This window comes from Xyrauchen texanus, chromosome 19, assembly GCF_025860055.1.
Source record: "Xyrauchen texanus isolate HMW12.3.18 chromosome 19, RBS_HiC_50CHRs, whole genome shotgun sequence".
In the NCBI taxonomy this organism is placed as follows: Eukaryota; Metazoa; Chordata; class Actinopteri; order Cypriniformes; family Catostomidae; genus Xyrauchen; species Xyrauchen texanus.
This window is the reverse complement of record NC_068294.1, coordinates 4,884,585-4,910,759: the sequence shown is the minus strand read 5'-3', so window position 1 is coordinate 4,910,759 and position 26,175 is coordinate 4,884,585. Positions and strand designations below refer to the sequence as shown.

General features: G+C 42.4%; 1 protein-coding gene across 1 annotated transcript in view; it reads left to right on the top strand.

Annotated features, from left to right (window-relative positions):
- LOC127659536 (gamma-aminobutyric acid receptor subunit alpha-2-like) overlaps window positions 1–25,307 on the top strand; it is a 162,827-nt gene extending 137,520 nt beyond the window's left edge. Inside the window, exon 10 of the mRNA XM_052149401.1 lies at window positions 24,714–25,307. Coding sequence (XP_052005361.1) covers window positions 24,714–25,019 — 306 coding nt within the window. The 3' untranslated portion in view covers window positions 25,020–25,307. The remainder of the gene's footprint in view (window positions 1–24,713) is intronic.
- The last annotated feature ends 868 nt before the right edge of the window (window positions 25,308–26,175 follow it).

Genomic DNA, 26,175 nt, shown 5'->3' with positions numbered 1-26,175 from the left:
TTTTATTTACAATTAATGTTTTGGTAGAAAGAGATCTAATGTTTTGTAGCCCTATCTATATATGAGGTTTATCTTTAATTTGTTTGTTTTGTTTAAGTTGACCTTAATAATTTTTTTTCTAGATGATTTAGTGAGGGTTTTGTATTTGGTAGTTTGGGGAACAGACACAGTCTCTATGAGATATTTAGATGATACAATCTCTATGTGTTGTAATTTATATGACCTGTGTTTTAGTTTATGTGACGTCTCAAGGCAGCTAGCAGATGTTCGGATTAACCAGTTTGTCTGCTTCCTGACCTGGGCTAAGCCAGGCATCGTTAGTGCCGACATGAATAACAATTAAAAAAAAATCTACTTTTAGCATTAGCCAGCACTTGTAAATTTGATTTGATGTCAGACACTCTGGTACACAAAATGCATTTAACAATATTGGCTGGAGTCTCTATTTCCACGTTCCTTACAATAGAATCGCCAATAACAAGGGCTCTTTTGACATGATTCTCAGTGTTTGCATCACTGAGTGGAGAGAATCAATTGTAAACCCTAACAGGAACGGGAGAGTGGTGTTGCTTTGTTGAGCGAGTATGCCGCTGAAACGTCAACCAAACGCCCTGCTGTGGGGCTCTACAGCCAGAACAAAAGTGTGTGTGTTGCTCTCTGTACTTCCCACATCCGAAACAGTATCTACTGGCTTCTCTTTCTCACTGACCTCCACTAGCGTTCGGATGCATGTCTCCAACTTATTAATCTTCTCTGTCAGCCTGACTAATTCCTTACATTTATCACATTTGAATCCCTCACTGCTGACGGAAGAGGCTATGCCGACAGTTGTTTGTTGTTGTTGGTTGTTCCTGAGCAGTTAGGGTTTGAGATTAATGTGAATCCCTCACACAATTTTTTGTTTTTGTTGTTCTGCCATCGGTCGTCATGTTTGTAGGGACTTCTTTCACATGCGATACTGCCGGTCGGTAAGTCCATGTGACGTATTCTACACACGTTACCTCTCCTTCGGGCAGGGTGTGGTCCCTGCGGTGTCTTTCCCCTTAGGAAAGGGCAAACCACCCCCCAGATAGGGAACATCTTGGTTACTCTTGTAACCTCTGTTCCCTGATGGAGGGAATGAGACGTTGTGTCCCTCATGCCACAATGCTGATCTACCCGCTGAAATGGCCGGGACCCTGTCTCGGCTCCTCAGCGCAAAACCTGAATGAGTGGATGCGAGCCAGCTCCTTTTAGACACGTATGTCCAGGGAGTGGCATGCAAATTCCACTCGTCAATTCCTATTGGCCTTTTCTCAAAGATCAGAGGTGTTTGGGGCTCCCAAAAGTGACCCCTAGTGTCACTACATTGACACAACTTCTTGTTCCCTCCATCAGGGAACGGAGGTTATGATAGTATCCAAGATGCTATTTTTCCAACGTAGAAAATTCAATATTTAACTTGAATAATTAATGACACAATTGATCTAAAGGGGATAGTAAAGGGGGTTAGTGGTTTTACAAGAGAGATGCTGTTTGGTATTTCTTGCAACAAGGGGGATGGCATCCCCTCACATCCCCCCTCAACTCAAGCCTTGCCTGATCTCTCTGACAGACTTCTCTTTTATCTGTCACTCTCAGTTTCATCTACACAGAGTCTTTTCCTCATTATTTGAGATTTATTAATGTCAGTTTCATAATGGTTGGTTCCTTCTCTCAATTAGACTCTGTAGCACAAGATAATTGCTTATTCATGAGCCTGTTCTCTCCACAAATCTAATTTTTCCAACTAAAGTTCAGTCAGCCAATCAGAAGTGACAGGCCTTAGAATCTGCATGTTTATGCAAATAATGGCATTGTTTTCCTCTGTATCAGTCACAGCAAAGTAGACCTACATTTTTTGTGACTCAAAAGAGGTTTTGGATCTGATATACCAGATATATGAGTGGCTGATACATAAAATGTTTACTTCTTTTACCAACATCAAGATATTAGGTTAAAATGTATATGCACATATACGGTAAAATGCGTATCGTTGATGAAGTAGTCACAAGTATTTCACTGTTTTAAATCCCTGTTTTGCCTTCAAAAGTTTATTTTAAACAAATATTGAATATTGAGGAAATCATCATTTTAAATTTGTTGAGCAGCAAAACAAAAATGTATCTGTGAAAAGTGTTTTAGAAAGAAACTTAAAAGTAAAGTAATTAGTAATGTGATTCTTTTTTTACATTTTTAAAGAAGTGATTAGCAATTTGTAGTGGGTTACTTTGAGAAAACTTACCCAACACTGAATCCAAGCAATTAACTTAAAAGTAATTAACTGTAATCTGATTACAAGAATTTAAATTGTAATTTGCTACACTGCTCTTTGGCATAAAATATATAATTTGTAGCTTTCTATATGATGTTAAAGGACATTGTTAGCATTTCTTGTAAAAAAAATACCTTAACCACGTACAAAACATAGAGAAGACATGTAATCGTGTAATTATTGGATTTATGTTTCATCTGTCAAAGCATTTCTAAATGTTTTTTGTTAAGCTGTAGAAACACAATGTAGCTACTCAATTAATCTCCAAAGGGAAAGTTCTCAATGACATCATATCCACCTTTTCACTCACAACAGTGTGAAAGCGCTTGTATGAATTAAAAAATCATGTGAAAAATGTTAATCATACGCTGTTTAAATGTTCATCAGATTGCATCCTTTATATGGATAAATGTTTTCCAATTGAATAGACTAAGTATTAAAAGAAAAAAATTACAAAAAAAGGTCAAGTAATCTCTTCAGTAATCAAAATAGTTTTTGAATGTAACTTCATTCTGATTATCTATTTAAATTGTAACTATAGTGAAATACAGTTACTAATATATTTAGTATTTTAAATCCATAATCCCATTACATTTATTCCGTTACTCCCCAACCCTGTGTATGTGTGTACATTTTAAATGCTTATATCTCTTAAAGGCCAGTTTTGTCAACTTTTAGGATGGCCTCAAAGCTAATAGACATAGACCAAAAGCCACAAAACTCCCATTTTGATTCCATGGGGTCTTTGGGTTGCATTGTGCCTCGTGACCGTGTCCTGGTGAAATGAACACTAGAGGTGCTACAACAATGACTTTTATTCACTTTCACACAAATCACGAGTAAAACGGCAGATTATCTGTTCATAAATTCTTTTCAGTCTGTCCTTCACTCAATGTTATCTTATGACATCTAAACACTTTTACTATAGCGCATGACTTGTAAGGCGATACTTTTGAACATTTGCATTACATAACCAACTACATTTACAAGCTTGTGAAAGTGTGAATAAATTGTGCGGTAGCTCAAATTGTGATGCTACGAGCCCTGAAGAGCATACAACTGGACAAATGAGCCAAAAGTATCATAGAAGCATCACCACATGACGTAGTTGCTTTAGCAATCAAGTTTTTGTTACATTTGCTTTTATCACATTAGGACAAATTAGGAGGAGGGTCTGTCAGTGGTGCTTTTAAGAGGCAGGAACAAGAACATGGCCTTCAGGCATGTGCCGAGGACTCAGCTGTAGAAACAAACTGAAACGCTTGATGCATTCGCCATTAAAACAAGTCAGTTATTTAAAACAAGTCACATGTCAGTTCTGCTTTACTGCTGTTTCACCAAAATCAGGCCTTCCCTTTAAAGCCCCGTTTACACTGCCAGCGACAGCCAGTATAAAAATGATTGGTACACAAAAGTTATTATCCTATTAAAATTATGATTAGGTTTAGGTTTAGGTTTGGGTTAAGGGTTCCTTGGAAAAAATCATATGAATGCTTTTTCCAAACCCTGATGTTTTCTTTCTTCAGTGGGATTTTGGTTTTGTAGACTTTATGGCTATACATTTGAAAACAGCATCTTCACGTTGAAGTGTGGATGAGGAAAATAGAAATATCTGAAAACGATGATGTATTTGTTGTCGTGTGATGCAGTCATGTGATCCATTCAACCCAAAACAATCAAGATGGCGGCCCACATTGTAGCGGCATTATTGTGCCTGTTATTCCCTTTGAGAGCGTTGTTAAAGATAAATGTTACTTTGTACAACCATCACAGTGTATTCCTTCATAGGTGATGCAAAGTGTACTCAGAATTGCTGTCTGGTGACGAAACATGTGGAGAATTGCGTTTCAGTCCATATAGAACATTGAATTGTGATTTTTTTTTTTAAATTAGGAGTTTTCATATGTTTTAGTGTGAATGAGCAACTTTATTTAAACACTTGTGTGGCAGGGCAGAGGGCGGGGCCGGGTCGTGATCCTACGCACCCGGTCCCGTATTAGGCTAATCAAGCCTCTGAGGTTTAAAGGCCGACTGCGGGGTGACTGCGGGGTGTCGTGCGGGAGAGAGAGATTGTTAGCGGACATGTCCGTCATGTGTGTTTATGTTGTCTTTTAAGTTTATCATTAAACTATTATTTATATCGTCAAGCCGGTTCTTGCCTCCTCCTTTCCATTGAATACCTTTACAACTTGAAAATATAAAGTGAGAACGTTTCGAAAATGAAAACGTTGTTTTTAAATGTATCCAGATTAATGTGGATGTAGCCTTAGTTTTGGGTTAGGGTTTAAATTTAGGAAATATCATAATAATATTGTTCGTTTATTTTTCTCTATGGAACTGAAAGTACTTAAGTTTGCAACATCTCATACTCATAGTATTATAATGAAAAGTTCAGGTGTAACCAGACAAAGATGAGTAGCTTTTACCCCATTCTCTGTCCTGAGACTGTCAGATAAATTATTCCATGAGACTCATGATTGTTATGAAAGCATACAATGAGGTTTGGTGTGAAACAAATAGAAATCAAATGTATTATTTAGTGAAAAATTTACTGAAGAAAACTTTCATGATAGGACACAAGAGCAACAGTTCAAGCAGCCCCCTCGTGACATTGGGGCATTCAAAACTTGTTTTGTTTATCTAAAAACAGATACTCCACAGTGATAGTTATAACAAAACACAACACATCAGCACACAAACCAGAGAACAGAAATGACTAAACATGTCTGAAGAGTTTCTAGTCAAAGAATTTATGCATTTCTATGCCCAGCCTTATTTTTTGGAGCGTTTTTGGACCGGTGCCAGTTCACAGTGGATGGAGTTACCCGCGTGATACCGAAAATAGAAAACAAGCGATCAATAGAATGTACCGTCACTGATCACGGCTGGTTCAGACAAAAACTCAGATTAACATAGAAAATATACCTTTTATTGCATGTTGTTTGCCATCAAATTAGGAAACTCTAAAAGCTCTAGCATCTTCTTCTTTCTTTTTTTTTTTGCAGATTTGACTTGAGTGTTCATATGCTTTTTGGGGCCACTGTTTATGAAATATTGTCAAAAGGCTGAAAGATATTGAGCTGTATCACCCAATATGCATGAAGCCCTGAACTTGTGTGTCTGTTTTGTGTTGTGTTGTGTTGTGTTGTGTGTATGTGTGAGCGTGTATTTATCACTTTGTGGGTACCAAATGTCCCCATAAAGATAGTAAAACCCGAAATTTTTGACCTTGTGGGGACATTTTGTCGGTCCCCATCAGGAAAACGGCTTATAAATCATACTAAATTATGTTTTTTGAAAATGTAAAAATGCAGAATGTTTTCTGTGAGGGTTAGGTTTAGGGGTAGGGTTAGGTTTAGGGGATAGAATATAAATTTGTACAGTACAAAAACCATTATGTCTATGGAAAGTCCCCATAAAACATGGAAACACTACATGAGAGTGTGTGTGTGTATGTGTGTGTGTGTGTGTGTGTGAGTAAATGTTCCCGCACTGTGGGAGACAGGAAGTTGTTATTAATGACTGTTTGTAGTGTGTGTGGGATCTTGTAGAGAGCTTGTCATTTGTCTATGTGCGAGCAGCACCACAGCAGACTCTGTTATGACAAGAACTTATTGAATCATGAATCTTCCTTCTTCTTCATCATGTGCCTGCTCATCCTCGGCAGTCCCAGTTGCTCTATCAACTCTTCATCCTAATACTATTCATGTTTTACAGCTAGTGCATTTTCATCAGGCAAGTGGATGATTTATACAAACATGACAAGGAGATGAATTATTAAAGGGGTCATATTATAAGAATTTGACTTTCAGAAAGTACAAAAAGGGCATTTATTGAAAATAAGCTCCAAAAGAAATTGTACCGAACATGCGTAACTTTCTAAAATCAGACAGATTTAACACCCATGACCACCTGCATCAAATTTGGTGTTCAAAAACCAGCCAGCCCAAACATGGTGAAAGTAATGAGTAGAAAGCCAGATATAAATATAGAGAGTTCAACAGTCTGGTACCAGAAGTAAAAACCCCATTCATCTTCTCCATAGGTGAATAGGTTTTTAACAATATCCTATAAACATTTAAAGCCAAGGTCATTAATTGATGGTATATGCTTCTGTTAAAGCAGCCAGTAATTCCTGGTGAATAAATACACTACCCATAATCCAGCAAAGAAATATTCACCTATCAGAGAATCGTGTCCAACAAAGCACGTGATAAGAGCTCTGCAGTGACCATTCACTCCCTTGAAGTCTCCCTACATTCTCAAAATACTTTAAAACAAGTATAAAAGTAGCCTAATCCATGTGACACCAGTGGCTAAATCCATGACATCAGAAGGGATATGATAGGTGTGGGTGAGAAAAAAAGACCAATATTTCAATCCATTTTTGCTAGAAATTCTTCTCTCTGCCCAGTAGATGGCGATATGCATGAAGAATGTGACTCACCAAAAACAAAAGAAGAAGAAAGTGAAAGTTAAAGTGGAGATCTGTTTCTCATCCAACTTATCATATCTCTTCTGAAGTCAAGGATTTAACCACAGAAGTCACATGGATTAGACTACTTTTATGCTGATTTATGTGATTTTTGGAGCTTCAAAATGCTGACACCCATACACTTATGGACCAAAAGAGCTGGGATATTCTGCTGAAGAAAGAAAGTCATACACATCTGGGATGGCATAAGGGTGAGTAAATGATGAGAGAATTTTTTTTTTTTTGTGAGTTAGTTATTCCTTTGAAGGCCGATGTGGCCCCTGTACCAGACAATTGCTCTATCCCGTCTATTGTGCGGGACTATTGTGAGGCGCCAAGTGACTCTGCTATTTTAGTGGGTTTTTTTTCTTGTTTTGAACATGTTTAAACAATAACTGTCTTTGGCATTAAGGGAAATGTAGACCCAACACATAAACTGATTTTAATGTAATTGTTTCATACATTATGATATTGAAAATAACTTTTCTGTAATCATTTCACCCTTTTATAATTTCTTTTTTAAATCAGATTCATGTAGTGTTTACTGTATCATAGATAAGTGATGTATTTTAAAAGTTGTCAATCACAAACACCTATAAAATACCTATATTTTTTATTCTTTCTGTCAAACAGCCATAAATGGGAATGTAAATTGCGGTATGTGTGCTACATTTTTAAATTGCAGCATTGAGTTTTTATTTTAAAAGGGAATAGCTTTCACAACACCGTACTCAATACTCACTACTCATGAGTACTTTTAAATGAGCTACGCTTTTACTCTTACTTGAGTAGTTTTTAGGACAGGTACTTTTACTCACACTACATTTGCAACAGCACTTTTACTTGTGTATTATTTTCAGTACTCTTTCCACCCCTGAATATAATGTAAATGTATTGTTCATATATAGTACTTATAATCAGCAAATTCAAATATTTTGTTTATATATTTGTCCATAATTTTTTAATTAATTGCATCTTTTGTAGTGCTTCATGAGATTTTAAAGGAATAGTTTACCCAAAACATTTTAATTATTTCATTTATTCAACCATATGTCGTCTCAAGCTCGAATTACTTTCTTTTTTCTGTGGAACACAAATGAAGATTTTAATGGAGATATGATTCATGTTTGTCCATACAATGCAAGTGAATAGGGAACAAACTTTCAAGCTCAAAAAGGATATAATGGCAGGCAGCATTCATAAGACTCTGTTTTGGGTGGAACAGATTCCTTTTATTTGAATCCTTTCCACTAATTTTCACTGTACCTCTTGTCATTGCAGTCTCTTCGAACGATCATGATTTCAAGCTCATATCACTTCCTAGTGCTTGACGCATGCACACACCTAGATGGTGCTAGGAAGTGTAACCTAGTTTAAAATCATGATCACCAAGGAGACATTAGATTTGTTATATTTTGGTCTGTTCTCACACGAAATTGAATAGAATAACTTCAGAAGACAAGGATTGAACCACTGGAGTCTTATGGATTACTTTAATGCTGCTTTTGTCCTTTTTGGAGCTTGAACATTTGCATTGTATGGACAAACAGACATCATACTGTATCTCTATTAATCTTGTTTGTGTTCCACGGACAAAAGAATGTATTACGATTTTGAGATGACATAAAGGTAAGTAAATGATGAGAAAATTATGATTTTTGGGTGAAATATTACTGTGGCAGATATCTGCCTTCCCAACTAAAGAGGCAGCTGAAACCGGAGAGTGAACAATCAAAAAAACATTAATAACATTTAACATAAATCTGCTTTTCAGCATAACCAAAACACGTGCGCGCACACACAAACACAGCTCCGTGTGTGTGTGTCTCTCTCTCTATCTGGCGTCCCCCCTTTTCTCTCTCCCACTGATTGGGGCAACTCAGCGACAGGCGTCCATTGTCACGGCACGGCCACGCCCTCCTCCTCATCACAATTGCTTTTAGTACAAAGTCTTGTACCTTTGTCTTTTTGTCAAATGGGAAAGAAAGGTGATTTAAGCAATTTTGAGCGTGGCATGGTTGTTAGTGCCAGACGGGCCGGTCTGAGTATTTCACAATCTGCTCAGTTACTGGGATTTTCACGCACAACCATTTCTAGGGTTTACAAAGAATGGTGTGAAAAGGGAAAAACATCCAGTATGCGGCAGTGCTGTGGGCGAAAATGCCTTGTTGATGCTAGAGGTCAGAGGAGAATGGGCCAACTGATTCAAGCTGATAGGACAGGAACTTTGCCTGAAATAACCACTCGTTACAACCGAGGTATGCAGCAAAGCATTTGTGAAGCCACAACACGCACAGCCTTGAGGCGGATGGGCTACAACAGCAGAAGACCCCACCGGGTACCACTCATCTCCACTACAAATAGGAAAAAGAGGCTACAATTTGCAAGAGCTCACCAAAATTGGACAGTTGAAGACTGGAAAAATGTTGCCTGGTCTGAAGAGTCTCGATTTCTGTTGAGACATTCAGATGGTAGAGTCAGAATTTGGCGTAAACAGAATGAGAACATGGATTCATCATGCCTTGTTACCACTGTGCAGGCTGGTGGTGGTGGTGTAATGGTGTGGGGCATGTTTTCTTGGCACACTTTAGGCCCCTTAGTGCCAATTTGGCATCGTTTAAATGCCACGGCCTACCTGAGCATTGTTTCTGACCATGTCCATCCCTTTATGGCCACCATGTACCCATCCACTGATGGCTACTTCCAGCAGGATAATGCACCATGTCACAAAGCTCGAATCATTTCAAATTGGTTTCTTGAACATGACAATGAGTTCACTGTACTAAAATGGCCCCCACAGTCACCAGATCTCAACCCAATAGAGCATCTTTGGGATGTGGTGGAACGGGAGCTTCATGCCCTAGATGTGCATCCCACAAATCTCCATCAACTGCAAGATGCTATCCTATCAATATGGGCCAACATTTCTAAAGAATGCTTTCAGCACCTTGTTGAATCAATGCCACGTAGAATTAAGGCAGTTCTGAAGGCGAAAGGGGGTCAAACACAGTATTAGTATGGTGTTCCTAATAATCCTTTAGGTGAGTGTATATACACAGCTATGGAAAACATTATGAGACCACCTCAAAATTGTCAGTTTCTCTGGATTTGCTATTTATAGGTATGTGTAACCCAGATAACATTAGTTACCAGTAAAGGGTTAAAGGAGAAAGTGTTCTAGATGGAAAAGACATGTATCCAATCACACATCGTGCTGTAGTGACTGACACTTCTGTGAGCCAATAGTAGCAGCCATTAGAGGCCTGCCCACAGGTCGCGCGGGCGCTGTTTCTTAGCAGATGAGAAAGACGGGAGATGAGAACAGATTAGAAACAGCAGCGTGGAGTATTTCTTCAGAAACTCCTTGCATTAAATATTAAGAGCGCCTGGAAAGTTGGATTTCGGATGCATCAGCCTGAAGTAGTGTTGTTGGAAAAGAGAGAAGAAGTGAAGCGGATATCAGAGGAGAATAGATGGAACGGATTTGAGAGTGAAGTGATGTGATAAACTTCCTTTTGTGAAATAGTGGTTCTATTTAGTTTTGGTGAGTGAAAATTCAGATATTAATCTGATTCATAAAAAAGATATGATTAAAAGATAATAGTTGAGTTTGAGATGGCCGCGTGCAACGCGTGAGCTGAATTGAGTAACACGTGGGCTAAAGCTACCACATGTAAAGAAAAAAAATGCAAATTGTGTCATAAAATGTGAGCGATTGATTTATAAGCATTGAGGAGTTTAATAAATGTCAAGAAGTTAGATTGATGTGTTATTTTGGACATGTATATGATTTGTTACAAGAATGTTTGAATCTGAGATTAATTATTGTTCCATTGCCTTGTCTTTTGCAAGGCTGGGTTTTTTTTTGTTTGTGTGTGTTCTGTTCTATCCATGTGAACGTGATTCCTGTGAGAATTCCTGTTTTGTGCCGAGTATAATCTCCTGGAGGGGAATCGTCTGGTTGAACGACATGGTTATACGTGCACAAATGGCGAGCTAGCTGCCCTCGGACCATTTCCATTTTGATCTGTGCTTTGTGACCGTCAAATGGTAGGACAATTCTGATTTTCCTTGTTTTTTCGGACACGAGAGACTATTTCCTCGGATTTGTTTGACTTTTGCCCTTGAAAGGAGAGACTTTATTTTTTGGAACTCAAACCAATCGGAAGAGAGTTACATGACTCTCTGAACTGAGCCATATGATTCGCAAGCTCCGATCAATTGAGTCGTTTGATCATTTGTTTAGCTGAGTCAAATAGTTGGGTTCTGTATTTCCAATTACTGTTTTTTTTTTTAAAAGAAAAGTGAATTATTGGAAGAACTTCTATATCTGAATTTATTTTGGGTCAAATTAGTATAATCACATTTTTTGTACATTGGGTTTTGTACATTTTGAATGTAATATTTTATTTTATTATTGTAATTTACTTTGGTTAATGTGAAAGAGACAGACAAAGTGTTGAGTTTTGAGAGTCCACTTTATTTACACATTGAGTGAAAAATATGAAACCTCATTGAATTGAAGCTGTTGAGTTGTTGAATCTTTTAGCCTAGAAGAAAGTAATAGAAGAGTGTTAACAGTGTTTTCTTTTATTTACTTAATGCCATTGATTGATGTGCATATGTAATTGATCACAAATGAAACAAAATACAAAGAGAGCAAAATTCTCAACTATTCACTCACCTGCATTTGTCATTTCCTCCCTCCAGTAGACGTTCCTTACTTTTGATCATAGTGGCCCATATTGAATATCATTACTGGGTGTAGCACATCAGTTACGTTGTGCGCTACATGCTACAACTTGGCGAGCCAGCCAGGAGGGAGGTAACGACAGTGATTGAGGTGAACAATAACTGAGAAAATCGTTCCTAGTGAACTTGGCAAAATGGACGTTCTGGAACGTGAAAACGTTAATGTGCAAAATGCAGTGATTGTCAGTGGTATAACGCTGACTGAATTGGATCAAGTTCTAGAAGCATACCTTATGAAATTCGGCTCCATACAGCGCAATTTATTAATTGATGATCCACGCTCTGAGTTTCATCGAAATGCAGTAGTGGAGTTCACACACAACTCTGCCACGTGTGACCTTGAGCCTCAGCTGCCACTAAACATAGTAGGTCCCACTGATGCAGACACTGTGTTTCGTGTGCGCACTCTGAGTAGTGTTTACACCCCCACTGTCAAGAGTGCCACCGCAGAATGCTTGGAGAGATTGCAAGAGATAGCTAATGCCAATGGAGAATGCCTGCGAGACGTACTCCAACGAGAACTAACCAAAATGGGCGGAGTAAGGACCGTAGATGATGCGCCCCCTAGAACAGAGCTTAGGTTAGAGCACCCCCCTCTAGAGACAAACCTCTTGACATGTGCAACTAGCACTCCCCCGCGGTCGGAGGGGTTCAAGACACCCTCTTTCTTGAGAGTAGAGACTGAAAACCCAGTTAAAGCGAATATAGGCGCAGTGCCGCCTCACTGTTCAAGTGATGCTGATGCCGATTCTGCCGAGACGATATCTGTGAAATTTCCCATGTCTGCTATGCACCCTCCAGGAATTCAGAGGGTGGTGATGGAACACATTGTGAGAACAAGTGACTCCACGTCCTCACAGGGTGCCCCATTTCACCTAAAAGCTTTCTCTGGAAGGAGCCCCCGCCCATGTAACGAGCCTGACTTCGACACCTGGCGAGCAAGTGTTGATTACCTGTTAACTGATCCGTCCCTTCCTGAGTCGCATAAGACACGGAAAATTCTGGATAGCTTGTTGCCGCCTGCTTCAGACATTATCAAGCATGTGAACTTGAACGCTCCATCGTCAGAGTGCCTTAGGTTGCTAGAGTCGGTCTATGGGTCGGTGGAGGATGGAGATGAATTATTAGCTAAATTCATAAGTACCCTGCAGAACCCTGTTGAAAAGTCGTCTACCTACCTCCACAGATTGCACGTAATCCTCAGCGCTACCATCAGACGGTGTGGTGTTGCAGAGAGTGAACGAGACCATTGTCTGTTGCGGCAGTTCTGCCGTGGCTGCTGGGACAACGCTTTGATCGCCGACCTGCAGCTCGAAATGAGAAAGGCGGATCCACCCCCTTTTTCTGAACTAGCAATACTTATCCGTACAGCTGAGGATAAGCAGACATCAAAGGAGGAAAGAATGAGGAAGCACTTGAGTACAAGTAAGCACCCATCTACCCTGTTCAAACTGCGAGCAGCAGCACACCAGCAGTCTGCTCATCCCTGTAGTGCATTGGAGGACGCTAACGACCCTCCAGCCCCCGCCACCCTTAAGCAAAAAGGCCCTAAGCAGAATAGTAAAGCTCAATGCCCTGAAACGTTCAAAGTTAACACTCTGAAGAAGGAGATTGCTGCTCTCCAAAGCCAGGTTGCGGCCATCAGAGCAGCTGCTAATCAAGATGTGAGAGGGCGAGCTCAAGAAAGTGAACTTCAGGAGTTAAAAGGGCAGATAGCAGAACTGAAAACCCAAGTCGCTACATCTGGCACGCAGAGGAACCAATCTGAGAGATCCCCTCATTGGAGAGACCATCAGAGTAGATCCAATGTCAGAAGAGTCGATGGAGAAAGTAGTGCGAGGCCAAAGTATATGGAAGCAAGCACCAACCGGCCTCGTCCATGGTATTGCTTTCGCTGTGGAGAAGATGGTCACTTAGCGGTCAGCTGTGAAAATCCCCCGAACCCGTCTAGAGTTGAAGAGAAAAGACGTAAATTGAAAGAAAGACAAGCTGAGTGGGACCTCCAAAATGGAACCACCATGGTGCCTTTAAATTAAAAGTGGTCTCTGTCGCTGGGCAGACAGGGACTGGGAGAAAGAAACAAAGCCCAAAACATCGACAAGTGTTTAACAGTCATGCTACCAGCTGGACTAGTTGGAATGAGATGCCCTGCTCGAGTTAAAGTCGAAGGGAAGGAGGTGAACTGCCTGCTAGACACGGGATCACAGGTTACGACAATTCCTCTGTCTTTCTACAAAAATCACCTGTCACAACATACTATGCAGCCATTGAATCATCTGTTGGAAGTTGAAGGAGCAAATGGACAGGCTGTTCCCTACCTGGGATATGTCGAGTTGACTCTAAAGTTCCCTCGGGAGTTTCTAGGAGTGGAGGCAGAAGTTCCAACGTTGGCACATGTGCCTCAAATCCTCATTGGCACCAATACCCTGGATGTCTTGTATGCCAATCATGTGCAAGGATTCACACCCAGGTTTAAAACACGCTATCATGGGTACAAAGCTGTAATAAGAGTCCTGGAAGTAAGACGACGAAGAGCGGGAACAAGTGTCTTGGGACAAGTAAAGGTAAAAGGAAGCCTGCCTGAAGTGGTTTGGCTGGAAGTACAGTAGTTCTCGATGGGTATGTCAACATCGTCGGACCACTGACAGAGACCTGGGCAACAGTAGAGCCATCAGCGTTGTCTCCCTTACCTGGTGGACTGTTAGTAGCAAGTTGTCTGCACTCCCTGCCACCAAAGCGTAAAGTCCAGATACCGGTAGTGTTGAAGAATGAGACATTTACACATGTAACCCTAGACGTTCCCTTTACAAAAAGCTTTACTATGATGCTGCGCTTTTGCTAAGCGCTACGGGGAACGCAATACCCACGCCGCCGCACTGGGGCTGTCCGGACCCCTACGGTTGTGAAGTGTGCTCGCAAAAACGCGAGAGGTCTCAGACATGAGCTTGATGTCGACTCAAGGACGTAAGAGCCCGGAGTAGCAGAAACATCTAGCTACATCTATAAAGTTCGATGAACGTGTGCGGAAAGGACCAGCCTGCCGCATCACGAACGTGTTCAGGCATGAGCCTGCTATAAAAACCTGAAGAATGTGCGCGGAGAGGACCAGCCTGCCGCGTCACAAACTTGTTCAGGCATGAGTTTGGGATGAGCTTGGGAGTAGCATGAACATCCAGACTATAAAATCTGATGAATGTGTGCGGAGAGGACCAACCTGCCGCATCACAAACCTGCTGCAGAGGGACCCCTCTAGCCAAGGCTTTAGAGGCAGCGACCCCTCTGGTGGAGTGAGCCCTGACACCTACTGGCGAAGCTTGACCGCGCACCTCATAGGCCAGGGCAATAGCATCCCTCACCCAATGTGACATAGTCTACTTGGTAGCGGCTGCCCCCCTGTTGCGGCCCCCAAAGCAGACAAATAATTGCCCTGACCTACGCCACTGGCTAGTGCGGTGGACATAAGTCTGAAGGGCACAGATTGGGCAGAGTCCATGAAGACTTTCCTGCTCTGGCGTTAAAAACGGCAGGGAGCAGAAGGCTTCCAGAGTGACAGGGTGTAGTGTCGAAAAAGGCACCTTAGGAAGGTAGTCAGGATGAGGATGCAGGATAGCTTTGGCCATACCTGGGGCAAACTCTAAACAGGCCGGCAAAACAGACAGAGCCTGTAGATCCCCAATTCTCTTAAGAGAGGTAATCGCCACAAGAAAAACCAGCTTGAGAGTCAGAAGTCTGTCAGACGCTGACTCTAGAGGTTCAAGGGGGGTTTCAACCAGACCCTCCAGGATTATTGCTAAGTCCCATGAGGGAGTTTTGGTCCTAACAGGAGGCCTCAGTCGCCTGGCTCCAAGAATGAAGCGATCGAGTAGAGGGTGCCTCCCCAAAGGCACCCCGTCCATCAAGGTGTGGCAAGCCGAAATGGTGGCCACATAAACCCTGAGAGTAGCGGGGCATATGCCTGCTGACAGTTTTTCCTGCAGAAAGGCCAGAACTGAAACAATTTGGCAGTTAACTGGATCTGCACCATGTAAACTGCACCACTTTTCGAAGACACCCCATTTATTGGTGTAGATTTTTCTGGTGGAGGGAGCCCTAGCACTAAGAATGGTCTCGATAACTTCAGGCGACAGCCCTGTGTCCCTCAGTTGGTACCCTTCAGGGGCCAAACATGAAGTCTCCACAATTCGGGCCAGGGATGAAATATCGTCCCCTGTGCCTGAGACAGAAGGTCCCTCCTGTCCGGAATCGCCCAAGGCGAGCCGTCGAGGAGAGATATCATTTCTGAGAACCAAATCCTGTTCGGCCAGCGAGGCGCTATCAGTAAGAGGCAAGACCCTTGCTGGCGAACTCTGGCTAAGACTCCCGGGAGCAGAGAAACTGGGGGAAATGCATACAGACACATTCTGGGCCATGTATGCGCCATCGCGTCCAGACCCAGTGGGGCTGGGTGACTCAGAGAGAAGTAGAGGGGACATTGCGCAGTCTCTTGAGAGGCGAAGAGGTCCACTTCTGCTCTGTAAAATCTCTCCCAAATTTGTTGTACTACCTCGGGGTGGAGTTTCCACTCGCCCCTCGGTATGTTTCGTCTGGACAGAAAATCTGCTCCCACATTTAGGCGTCCAGGGATATAAATTGCCCTGAGTGACAGGAGCTTGCCCTGGGCCCAAAGGAGAATCCGACGTGCCAGCAAATTCAGGTGGCGAGAACGTAGACCTCCTTGATGGTTTATGTAGGAGATTGCTGCTGTGTTGTCCACACGCACAAGGACATGGCAGCCTCTCAGATGTCGGAGGAAGTATTTCAGGGCCAGAAATACTGCCATCAGCTCGAGGCAATTGATGTGCCAATTGAGCTGATGACCCTCTCATTCCCCTTGGGCTGGACGACCACTTAAGATTGCACCCCAACCCGTCAGAGAGGCGTCTGTCGTTAGCATCCTGCGACGACATGATGCACCAAGAGTGGGACCCAAGGTAAGGAACCGGGGTCTGAACCACATAGAAAGGGAACGAAGCGCTCGGCGCGTAACCCTTATTTGCCTTAGGGGACTGGCCCTTGGATGAAATCCCTTGGCTTTTAGCCACAGCTGAAACGGTCTCATATGGAGAAGGCCCAGAGGAATCACCGTGGACGCAGACGCCATGAGACCTAGTATTCGTTGATACTGACGAACAGTGCAACTTTGACCTAGCCTGAGATTGCTCAGGGAGTTCTGGATGGACCTGACACGAGCGGGAGACAACTGTGCCCGCATCATGATCGAGTTCCATATAATCCCTAGATAGGTAATTTTCTGGGTTGGAGAAAGAACGCTCTATTTGACGTTGAGTCTCAGACCCAGAGAACATAGATGAGCCAAGATGATATCTCTGTGCTGAACTGCCAGTTCTTCAGATTGTGCTAGTATCAGCCAGTCGTCTAAATAATTCAGAATGCGGATGCCCTGGAGTCAGTGCTGCATCCATGCATTTCATGAATGTGCGGGGTGATAGGGCTAGGCCGAATGGAAGAACCCGATACTGGAAGGCTTTGTCCCCGAAAGCGAACCTCAGGAACTTCCTGTGCTGTGGCAGAATTCCAATATGGAAATATGCATCCATGAGATCGATCGTGACCAGCCAATCGTGATGTTGGATCTGAGACACGACCGACTTGACAGTTAGCATCTTGAACTTGAACACCCTGACCGAGCGGTTCAAGCCTCGAAGATCTAGAATCGGACGCAACACCCCACCCTTCTTGGGAACCAGGAAGTATCTGCTGTAATAGCCTGACTCTTTCTCTGGAAGGGGAACATGTTCTATGGCCCCTTTTGCCAAGAGATTTTGCAGTTCTTTCCACAGTAGACATGCCTGCTCCGGTCTTACGGTAGTGGGAACCACGCCGTTGAAACGCGGAGGGCGGCGAGCGAATTGAATTCTGTAGCCTCTTTCTACTGTCTTTAGAACCCACATAGAAATACCTGCCAAAAGTTTCCAGGTTCTCTGAGATGGGTACTAATTTCAACACTTCCTGTTGAGGGGGTGTTGAGTGTTCCGTGTCCTGGATTAAGGCAGGAAGCAACGGTACACTCAACTCTTTGTTGGAAGCCTCTATCACCCGAAACACCAAAGGCGGCGGGAGTGAAGAGGTTTCGTGAGGGTATCGGGAGGGCCGAAGTGGATGATACACGCGTCCCGTCCCGAAGGGAACTACCCTCACAAGGTTTGGTACAAGACCGTCAGGGCTTCTTCCTTTTAGAAATCACAGCCCTGAGGTCTTTCTTGGGCGGCTGCTGAGGGCGACGAGCCTGTCCCCAGTCCCTACGGGGGGAGCACGACTCGCCACGCTCTGTTTTTGAGCCTCTCTCCTAGCAGAATCGGGGCGAGACTGGGTGGCCGATGGCCCCGCCCCCTGAATGCGGCGAGGAAGAAACTGCCCAAAGGCTTCCTCGTGGCTTTTCGCCTCCTGGAATCTGGAGATAACCATATTCATGGCGTCTCCGAAGAGACCAGAAGGCGAAACCGGGGCATCGAGTAAGAAAACTCTGTCTTTATCTCGGATGCCTGAAAGGTTAAGCCATAAATGCCTCTCCGTACTGACCAAAGCGGACATAGACCGGCCAATGGCACGGGCTGACTGCTCGGTCGCACGGAGAGACAAATCTGTAGCTCGACGAAGCTCTGAAAAGGCCTCTTCGTCGAGAGTTTTACCCGCACTCAGATCTTTTAGCAGGTCAGCCTGGTACGCCTGTAACACAGCCATGGTGTGCAGCGCAGCACCAGCCTGACCTGCCGCTTGATAAGCCCTCCCCACTAGCATGGAGGTAGTTCTGCATGGCTTAGAGGGGAGAGTAGGTTTTTTCAAAGACGATGCCGAACCCGGCAAGAGATAACCCGCAAGCGTCTCTTCGACCGGTGGCATCCTTGAATACCCTCGCGCCTCAGCACCCACGATAGTCGAATATAACGATGTCGAGGGCACATGAACGCGCGAGGTATAAGGTTTCCTCCATGAACGAGCAAGCTCATCGTGGAGGTCATCAAAGAAGGGAAGGGACTGATGAGGTGTTCCCTTCCCTTGGCCACCAGACAGAAATCGGTCCTCTAACTTGGAGCGTTTGGGGGTTTCTTGGTCACGTGGCCAGTCTAATTGAAGTCTGGCCACTACACGAGTAACCACATCGAGTAACTATTCAGAGGATTTTGTGTCATGCTTTGAGTGCTCGGATGTGGGTAACTCGAAATCTACAGATCCAAGAGAATCGAGGTCCCCCTCCTGAACTGAAGAGGCGCCAGAGCGCGCTTCAAGATCACGAGAAGGACCACCCGGATCTGGGGAGAGAGCGAGCGAACACGTCTCTCGCTCCTCAGCCAGATCCATACGAGAGCCCCACGAATGAAGTGCGGGTGCTGGCTCTCGGAAGTAAGCGAGGCGAGCACGAAGCATTCTGACCGAAAGAAGGTCACAATGCGTGCACCCGCCCTGCCCCAATGCGAGAGCCACGTGCTCTTCCCCCAAACAAACAAAACAAAACTCATGCGTGTCCTTGTCAGCCATAAAACTTTGACAAGGAAACACGCATCGTTTGCTCCGTTTCTCCGCCATTCTCTTTTATATATATATGTATATATAAATAATCTCTTTCAGAGCAGAGAGAGAAAGGAAAGAAAGTTCTGCGCACTGCCTAACAATTTCTAACTCCTAACAAAAGGGAAGAAAGTTTTTTTAGCAGGTTTGTGAGACACACAGCACAGTATGCTCTGAATGAAAAATATCTGTCGACACGCTGGTGATGCCTCTATTTTATAGCCTGGCCACAGGTGCATCTAATGATCATCACCAGCCGAGGCTATAAATTCAGGTCAATGTTCATTGACGTGTTACACACAATTCACAGCTGTTCACAATGCAAGATTGTTCCCCGTAGCACTTAGTAAGTAAGTAAGTAAGTAAAGTTTATTTCTAAAGCGCTTTTCACAGATAAAATCACAAAGTGCTGTACACGAGAAAGGTAAAAGCAAAATCTTATATAAACAATATAAAAATATATACAATACATATGTAAAATCAAAGTGACACTAGTTAAAACCCATCAACCAAAAGCCTTCTTAAATAAACAAGTCTTCAGATCTTTTTAAAAGAGTCAACAGAGTCAGCCAGACGCAGAGACAGGGGCAGGGCGTTCCACAGTCTGGGGGCAACAGACTGAAAAGACAGGTCCCCACGGGTTTTATAACGAGTCTTGGGGACCATAAGAAGGTTCTGGCCAGAAGACCGAAGAGTGCGGCTAGAGGAGTGCTGACTCAAAAGGACCTTAATGTACTGTGGGGCCTGACTATTTAATGCCCTAAAAGTCAGCACTAAAATCTTAAAATCAATCCTATATTTTACAGGGAGCCAGTGGAGAGTCAACAAAACGGGAGTGATATGAGACCTTCTTGGGGCACCAGTTAAAAGTCTAGCAGCACAATTTTGAACCATTTGCAGCTTGTTCACAGCAGACTTATTCATGAAGGTAAAGACAGAGTTGCAATAATCAAGTCTAGTTGATATGAAAGCATGAATAATAATTTCCAGATCCTTCTTTGACAACATTTTACGTATCTTAGAGATATTCCTGAGGTGATAGAGGCAGTTTCGGACAAGCTGTTTTGAGTGTATCTCCAAAGACATGGCCTGGTCAAACACAACCCCCAGGTTTCTGAGGCTGGATTTGACAGAGGAGCCAAGGGAGCCAAGGTGCTGTTTGATCACCGGGATCTTATGGTCTGGAGCAAAGATCAATGTTTCAGTCTTACTTGCATTTATCTGCAAAAGTTTGTGGCCAGCCAGTCTTTGATAGAGGACACACACTCTAAGAACAGTGACAATCGATGGAACTCAGCATCATTAAAAGAACAATACAACTGGACATCATCGGCATAAAGATGATACGATACATCCTTAAAACAACCCATAATATGACCAAGTGGCAAAATGTACAGTAAAAACAAAATAGGCCCCAAAACTGACCCTTGTGCCACTCCGCAGGACAAATTGGTCACATCTGACTGTACATTGTTTATAGAAACATTAAAGGTTCTGTCTTGAATATAAGAAGAGAACCACTGTAGGACAGATCCAGATAGTCCCATCTCATTTTGAAGCCGGTTGATCAGTATACTGTGATCTACCGTGTCAAAGGCAGAACTCAAATCGAGAAGTACAAGTACAGTGTAGCGGCCAGTGTCCGCTGCCATCATCACATCACTAGAGACTTTGATAAGAGCTGTTTCAGTGGAGTGCATTTTCCGGAAACCAGACTGAAAAATATCAAATAGGTTGTGCTGCTCCATAAAGGAAGTCAGCTGGCATGCCACTACTTTTTCCAAAATCTTTGAAATAAATGGAAGTTTTGATATGGGCCTATAATTATTAGGTTCTGAAGGGTCGAGATTGGGCTTTTTAAGGATCGGGTTTACCACAGCGTGTTTGAAGTAGCTGGGGACTGAGCCAGATGTAAGTGACAAATTAATTATTTTTACCACACAGGGGCCAACGATATCAAACATTTTCAACAACAGTGGTGTTGGAACAATGTCAGCGGGGCTTGAAGTTGGTTTCATATTTCCTATTAATGTCTTCACATCCTGTAGGCTAACAGGAGTAAAAGACGACCAAGATAACACCATTGAGCATTCAGTAAAACACACAGTGATTAGGGGGCTTTGACACTGGCCCTAATGTCGTGTACTTTGTTTACAAAAAATGACAAAAAGTTGTTACAGTCTTCATGTGTGTACACAGGCACAAGAGGAGCTGAAGGTGCAGTTAGATTTTCGATGGTGTCAAACAAGACTTTATGATTTTTCTTATTTCCTGACATAAGTTTGGAAAAATAAGCTGAGCGAGCCTGCTGTATCAACTCATTCAGATCCAGTATCATATATTTTAAATGGAGTCTGTGTACTTCTAATTTAGTTGTTTTCCACAGACGCTCTGTCTTACGACATTTTCTCTTAAAACTACAAATGTTATTATTCATCCACGGGAGGGCTTTTTTATGTGACCCTGAAATGTTTTTAACAGGCGCTACCAGTATCCAAAACTAACCGACAGTGGTTGTTGAAACTTTGCACAAATGAATCAACATTCTCACAATCAGCAAAAGGGCGAGAGTCAAAGGAGGCAGAGAAATCACTAAGTGTTGTCTCACTAATGATGCGTTTTTGTGTTATAACATTGCAGACAGTAGGCATCATGATAAGTGACAAATTAAACGATATACAACAATGGTCACTAATATTTAAATCCTCCACACTCAATGTATCTATGGTTAGGCCACAAGAGAAGACCAGATCTAACGTGTGACCTTTTTTATGTGTGGGGCCAGAAATATGCTGTACAAAATTGAACGAGTCCATGGTAGTCAACAATTCAGCTGCAATCAAACAAGTGGGATCATCAATATGCAGATTAAAGTCCCCAAGGACTAAAACGCGATCTAGTTTTATAATAGACGTTAAAAACTCAGAGAAATCATCAAGAAATGTGCGTGCAGGACCCGGAGGTCGGTAAACTAAAACACAGTAATAGGGGTGTGTTTTCCCAACCTTACACATCTGCATCTCAAATGAGTCGAAAGAAGCTGTGTCCGTCAAACTGCAGCAAAAATAGTCACGAAAGACCAGCGCAAGACCGCCTCCACGTCGCGCGAGCCGAGGAGTCCCAAACACGGAGCAGTCCGGAGGGCATAGTTCTTTAAGATGGAAGTGTTCGTTCTCCCTCTGCCAAGTCTCCGTAATGAACATAAAATCCAAGTTCTCATTTGTGAAATGGTCATTTAGAGTAAAAGCCTTGTTCGCAATGGAGCGCGCGTTAATAAGTGCAATCCTGATAGAGCGCGTGCGTGACGAGGGCTGTCCTGGGACGGGCTGGATGGCATGATCCGTCCGACAGGTAACCGGGCACAGGGTACGATGACGGGGCACACGATGGCAAGCAGGCCGGGTGGGAAAGATCCGGTCAGAGGTGCTCCACACAGGTGACGACGCACAAGCCGCGTCCCGATCTGACTCGCAGACCGGAACCGGCCTCAGGCACCGCTCACTCCCGGGAGCTCTGGATCCGTTTGGCCCAGGCGAAAATCCACGGGATCGCCACTTTCTCCTCCTGACTTGAACCCCAGCCCTGGATCCTCGTTTCCTTCTCCTGCCGCGGCGCCGGGTAAGCAGCAGGTATTCTGACGGTGGCGCTTGGCATTCCAGTTTTGGAGGGAGAAACTCATAACATCTGTCCCAGGTGTACAAGTTCTGCATATGTTCCTTAATGCAGAACAGTGCGGCCCGATCATATTGTATAATTGCAGAGACATAGCTGGTAGTTGATAGGGTTGACACAAGTAAAATCACGATGAGGATTACAAATGTACGTGAGAGCAGAAAAGTGACAGACGCGTCGCCAAACACAGGCGCTGCACTTAGCAAAAGCGCAGCATCATAGTGAAGCTTTTTGTAAAGGGAACATGTTCATATTAATTTTTTAACAGCACAATACTAATGTTTTAACTTAGGAAGAGTTCAGAAATCAATATTTGGTGGAATAACCCTGATTTTCATTCACAGCTTCAATGATTGCTCTCTACCAGTCTTTCACATTGATGTTGGGTTACATTATGCAACTCCTTGTGCACAAATTCAAGCAACTTGGCTTTGTTTGATGGCTTGTGGCCATCCATCTTCCTTTTGATCACATTCCAGAGGTTTTTAATGGGGTTCAGGTCTGGAGATTGGGCTGGCCATGACAGGGTCTTGATCTGGTGGTCCTACTTCCACACATTGATTGACCTGGCTGTGTGGTATGGAGCATTGTCCTGCTGGAAAAAACAATCCTCAGAGTTGGGGAACATTGTCAGAACTTGATTCATGCGTCCTTCACAAAGACAAATCTGCCCGATTCCAGCCTTGCTGAAGCACCCCCAGATCATCACCGATTCACCACATGGCCATCTAATGGTAGACAGAGACCTGAAGAGGCCTTCAAGCCACAGTGTCTCACTCCCACTGTGAAATTTGGTGGAGGATTGGTGATGATATTCTTGATTTTGATATTGTTACAGTTACAGAAATATTCAAACCAACCGGTCTGGCACCAACATTAATGCACAGGGATCTTTTTTCCCACATTCTGATGGTTGATGTGAACATTAACTTATGCATTGCACTACTGCCACACGATTGGCTGATTAGAAAATCACATGAATAAGTAGTTTTACAGGTGTTCCTAATGAAGTGGTCAGTGAGTGTATAATCAAACTAATATGTGAATTTCTATCTATGTAGGCAGTTCTTGATATTATTGTTTGTTGTTGTTGAAGTCTGTATCAAGTAAACAACTAAATATAACAAAACACACCTTACACAAACTTTGTAACTGTAGCTCAAAGTTCAATTACCATAAAGGTACTACATATTTAAATATAAACTTTTATAAACATTTACAATGGATAAATATGTTTTTGTTTTTTATAATGTGTGTTTTTTACAGACCTTGGTTATTTATTAGCTGGGCATTAATGAATAATTTGTAAACATGAATAATGTTCATTAACTAATGATATGTTAATCATTATAACATGTGTAAAAAAAACCATTTGTCGATGTTAAAAGAGCAAGGCTATATATGAATGAACGTTTAATCAACTTTGTATTTGAATTTATATTAACCAATGATCTGTTAAGCACTATGTAGAATATATTTATACATTTGGCTGATGCTTGTATCCAAAGTACATTCAATGTATACACTTTATACCAGTTATTGTGTCTTCCCTGCGAATTGAACCCACAAAGTTGCCGTTGCTAGCACGCCATTCTCTACAAGTTGTGCTACAGGAACGTCATGTAATGTTAGTAAAATTCATTAGTTAACATTAACAAGGGCATTACCTCATATTTCTAACTATTTGAATATACATTAATATATACACCCATGACAGCACGCTTGCTTGTGTGAGATTGCTTTAATATATAAGCTTTGTTTGCCACAACTGATTAGTGGATCATTTTCCTTCAAGATCATGGACTTCTTCACCAGAAATTGCGCTATTAAAAAAGATTTAAAAAGTGAAGTTGAAGCTCATGGTAGGTCTGTTTTTAAGCCAGTCATAATAAACTCAATTGTGACTGTTTTTGGTGTAGTTAATCTAATGTTATCAAATCTCCCATCTTCCTTCAGAAAAAAGAGAAGGCCTCAGTCATCAAGAAAAACAATGCATATGCCGTTGCCGTGGCTAACTACGCCCCCAACATCACTAAGGACAGCATCCTTCCCACGATCGCTAAGGGGAGCATGGCCGAACCAGGGAAGGCCAAAGCCGACGGAAAACCACCCGAGGCAAAGAAAACCTTTAACAGCGTGAGTAAAATTGACCGTATATCCCGCATCATGTTCCCAGTCCTTTTCGGGACTTTCAACCTGGTGTACTGGGCGACATATTTAAACAGAGAACCTGTGATCAAAGACATGGTGCCCTCAAATTAGAGGCCTTCCAGGATTGCCATGGACTAAAGACTAGGCCAGAACCACCCAGGGACTCTGAATACATCACGCTCCAATGCTCTTTCCCCATCTGCTCTGGAACAGACGTGCCATGGATTGATGCAAGATGCCTTTCTTTCTCTTTCTCTTGCTCTCGTCTCTCTTTTCTACAGCTTTTTCAGTAGTCCTTTTAAAATGACATTTGCCTTTGTAAATATGTACTTAGTGAAAATGATGTGTTGCGTAAGTGCACAAGTTTGGTTTGACGTTCTCCTGAAATCTGACTTTGGACCACTCTCTGTGATCTAGATTAGCGAATTAAAGTGATTTATTTATTTCTCGATCTGGTGTACATGTTACTATTTAGTGATGGTGCTTGTTTTTGAGTAGCCTATTATTTTATTTTATGACCAAGCTCTTTTGTGCTTATGGTCGAATATTTTGTTCTGGGCCCATGCACAAAAAAGACATGAAAACAACTGTTTACACACATTTATGAATCATTATGTTGTTGTTTTTACTTGTATTGAACCTAGAATATCTCTTTAACAGCATTTTGCATTATGACAATATGTTACCATGGTTTTGGATCTGTTTACTGTCAGTTTTTTGACTATATATCCCTTTATAAAGATCTTTAATGCAGCAGCATAACATCGCTGGCAGATAAAAGGCACATATCTCCATAAAATTCATTTTTCAAGAGCATGGAAAAACTCTCTTTCTCATAAACACCGGTTAGTGCACTTTTTGATATTTTTATTGGATTTTTGTTAGCGAACGTGGGCATACATGGTTTTCTTATCATAGGTTCCAATGGCGCATGTTCAGTGACAGACTCGAGTCTAACTGTTCATGTTCCCAGAACTCAGTTGGTAGGTTATCGATTGCTAGAGAGTTTATTTTTGGATATAATCTGAGCTTTCACTTACTATTTTAGATCAAAATCAGTTTTATGACTAGGGTTTCTAGTCCGGATGCTGAGTGGACAGTTCGGTTTTCTGTTCCAATGCATAAATTAAGAATGAACTTTCACTCACAGTTTCGTGAAGATGAAATCTGGCAAACGTATATGACAAGTATAGTCTACTTTTTAAAGCAACCTGACATTGTGCATGTATGAATGGCTTTGGTTGTCAGGGAAATCACAGAACCAGTG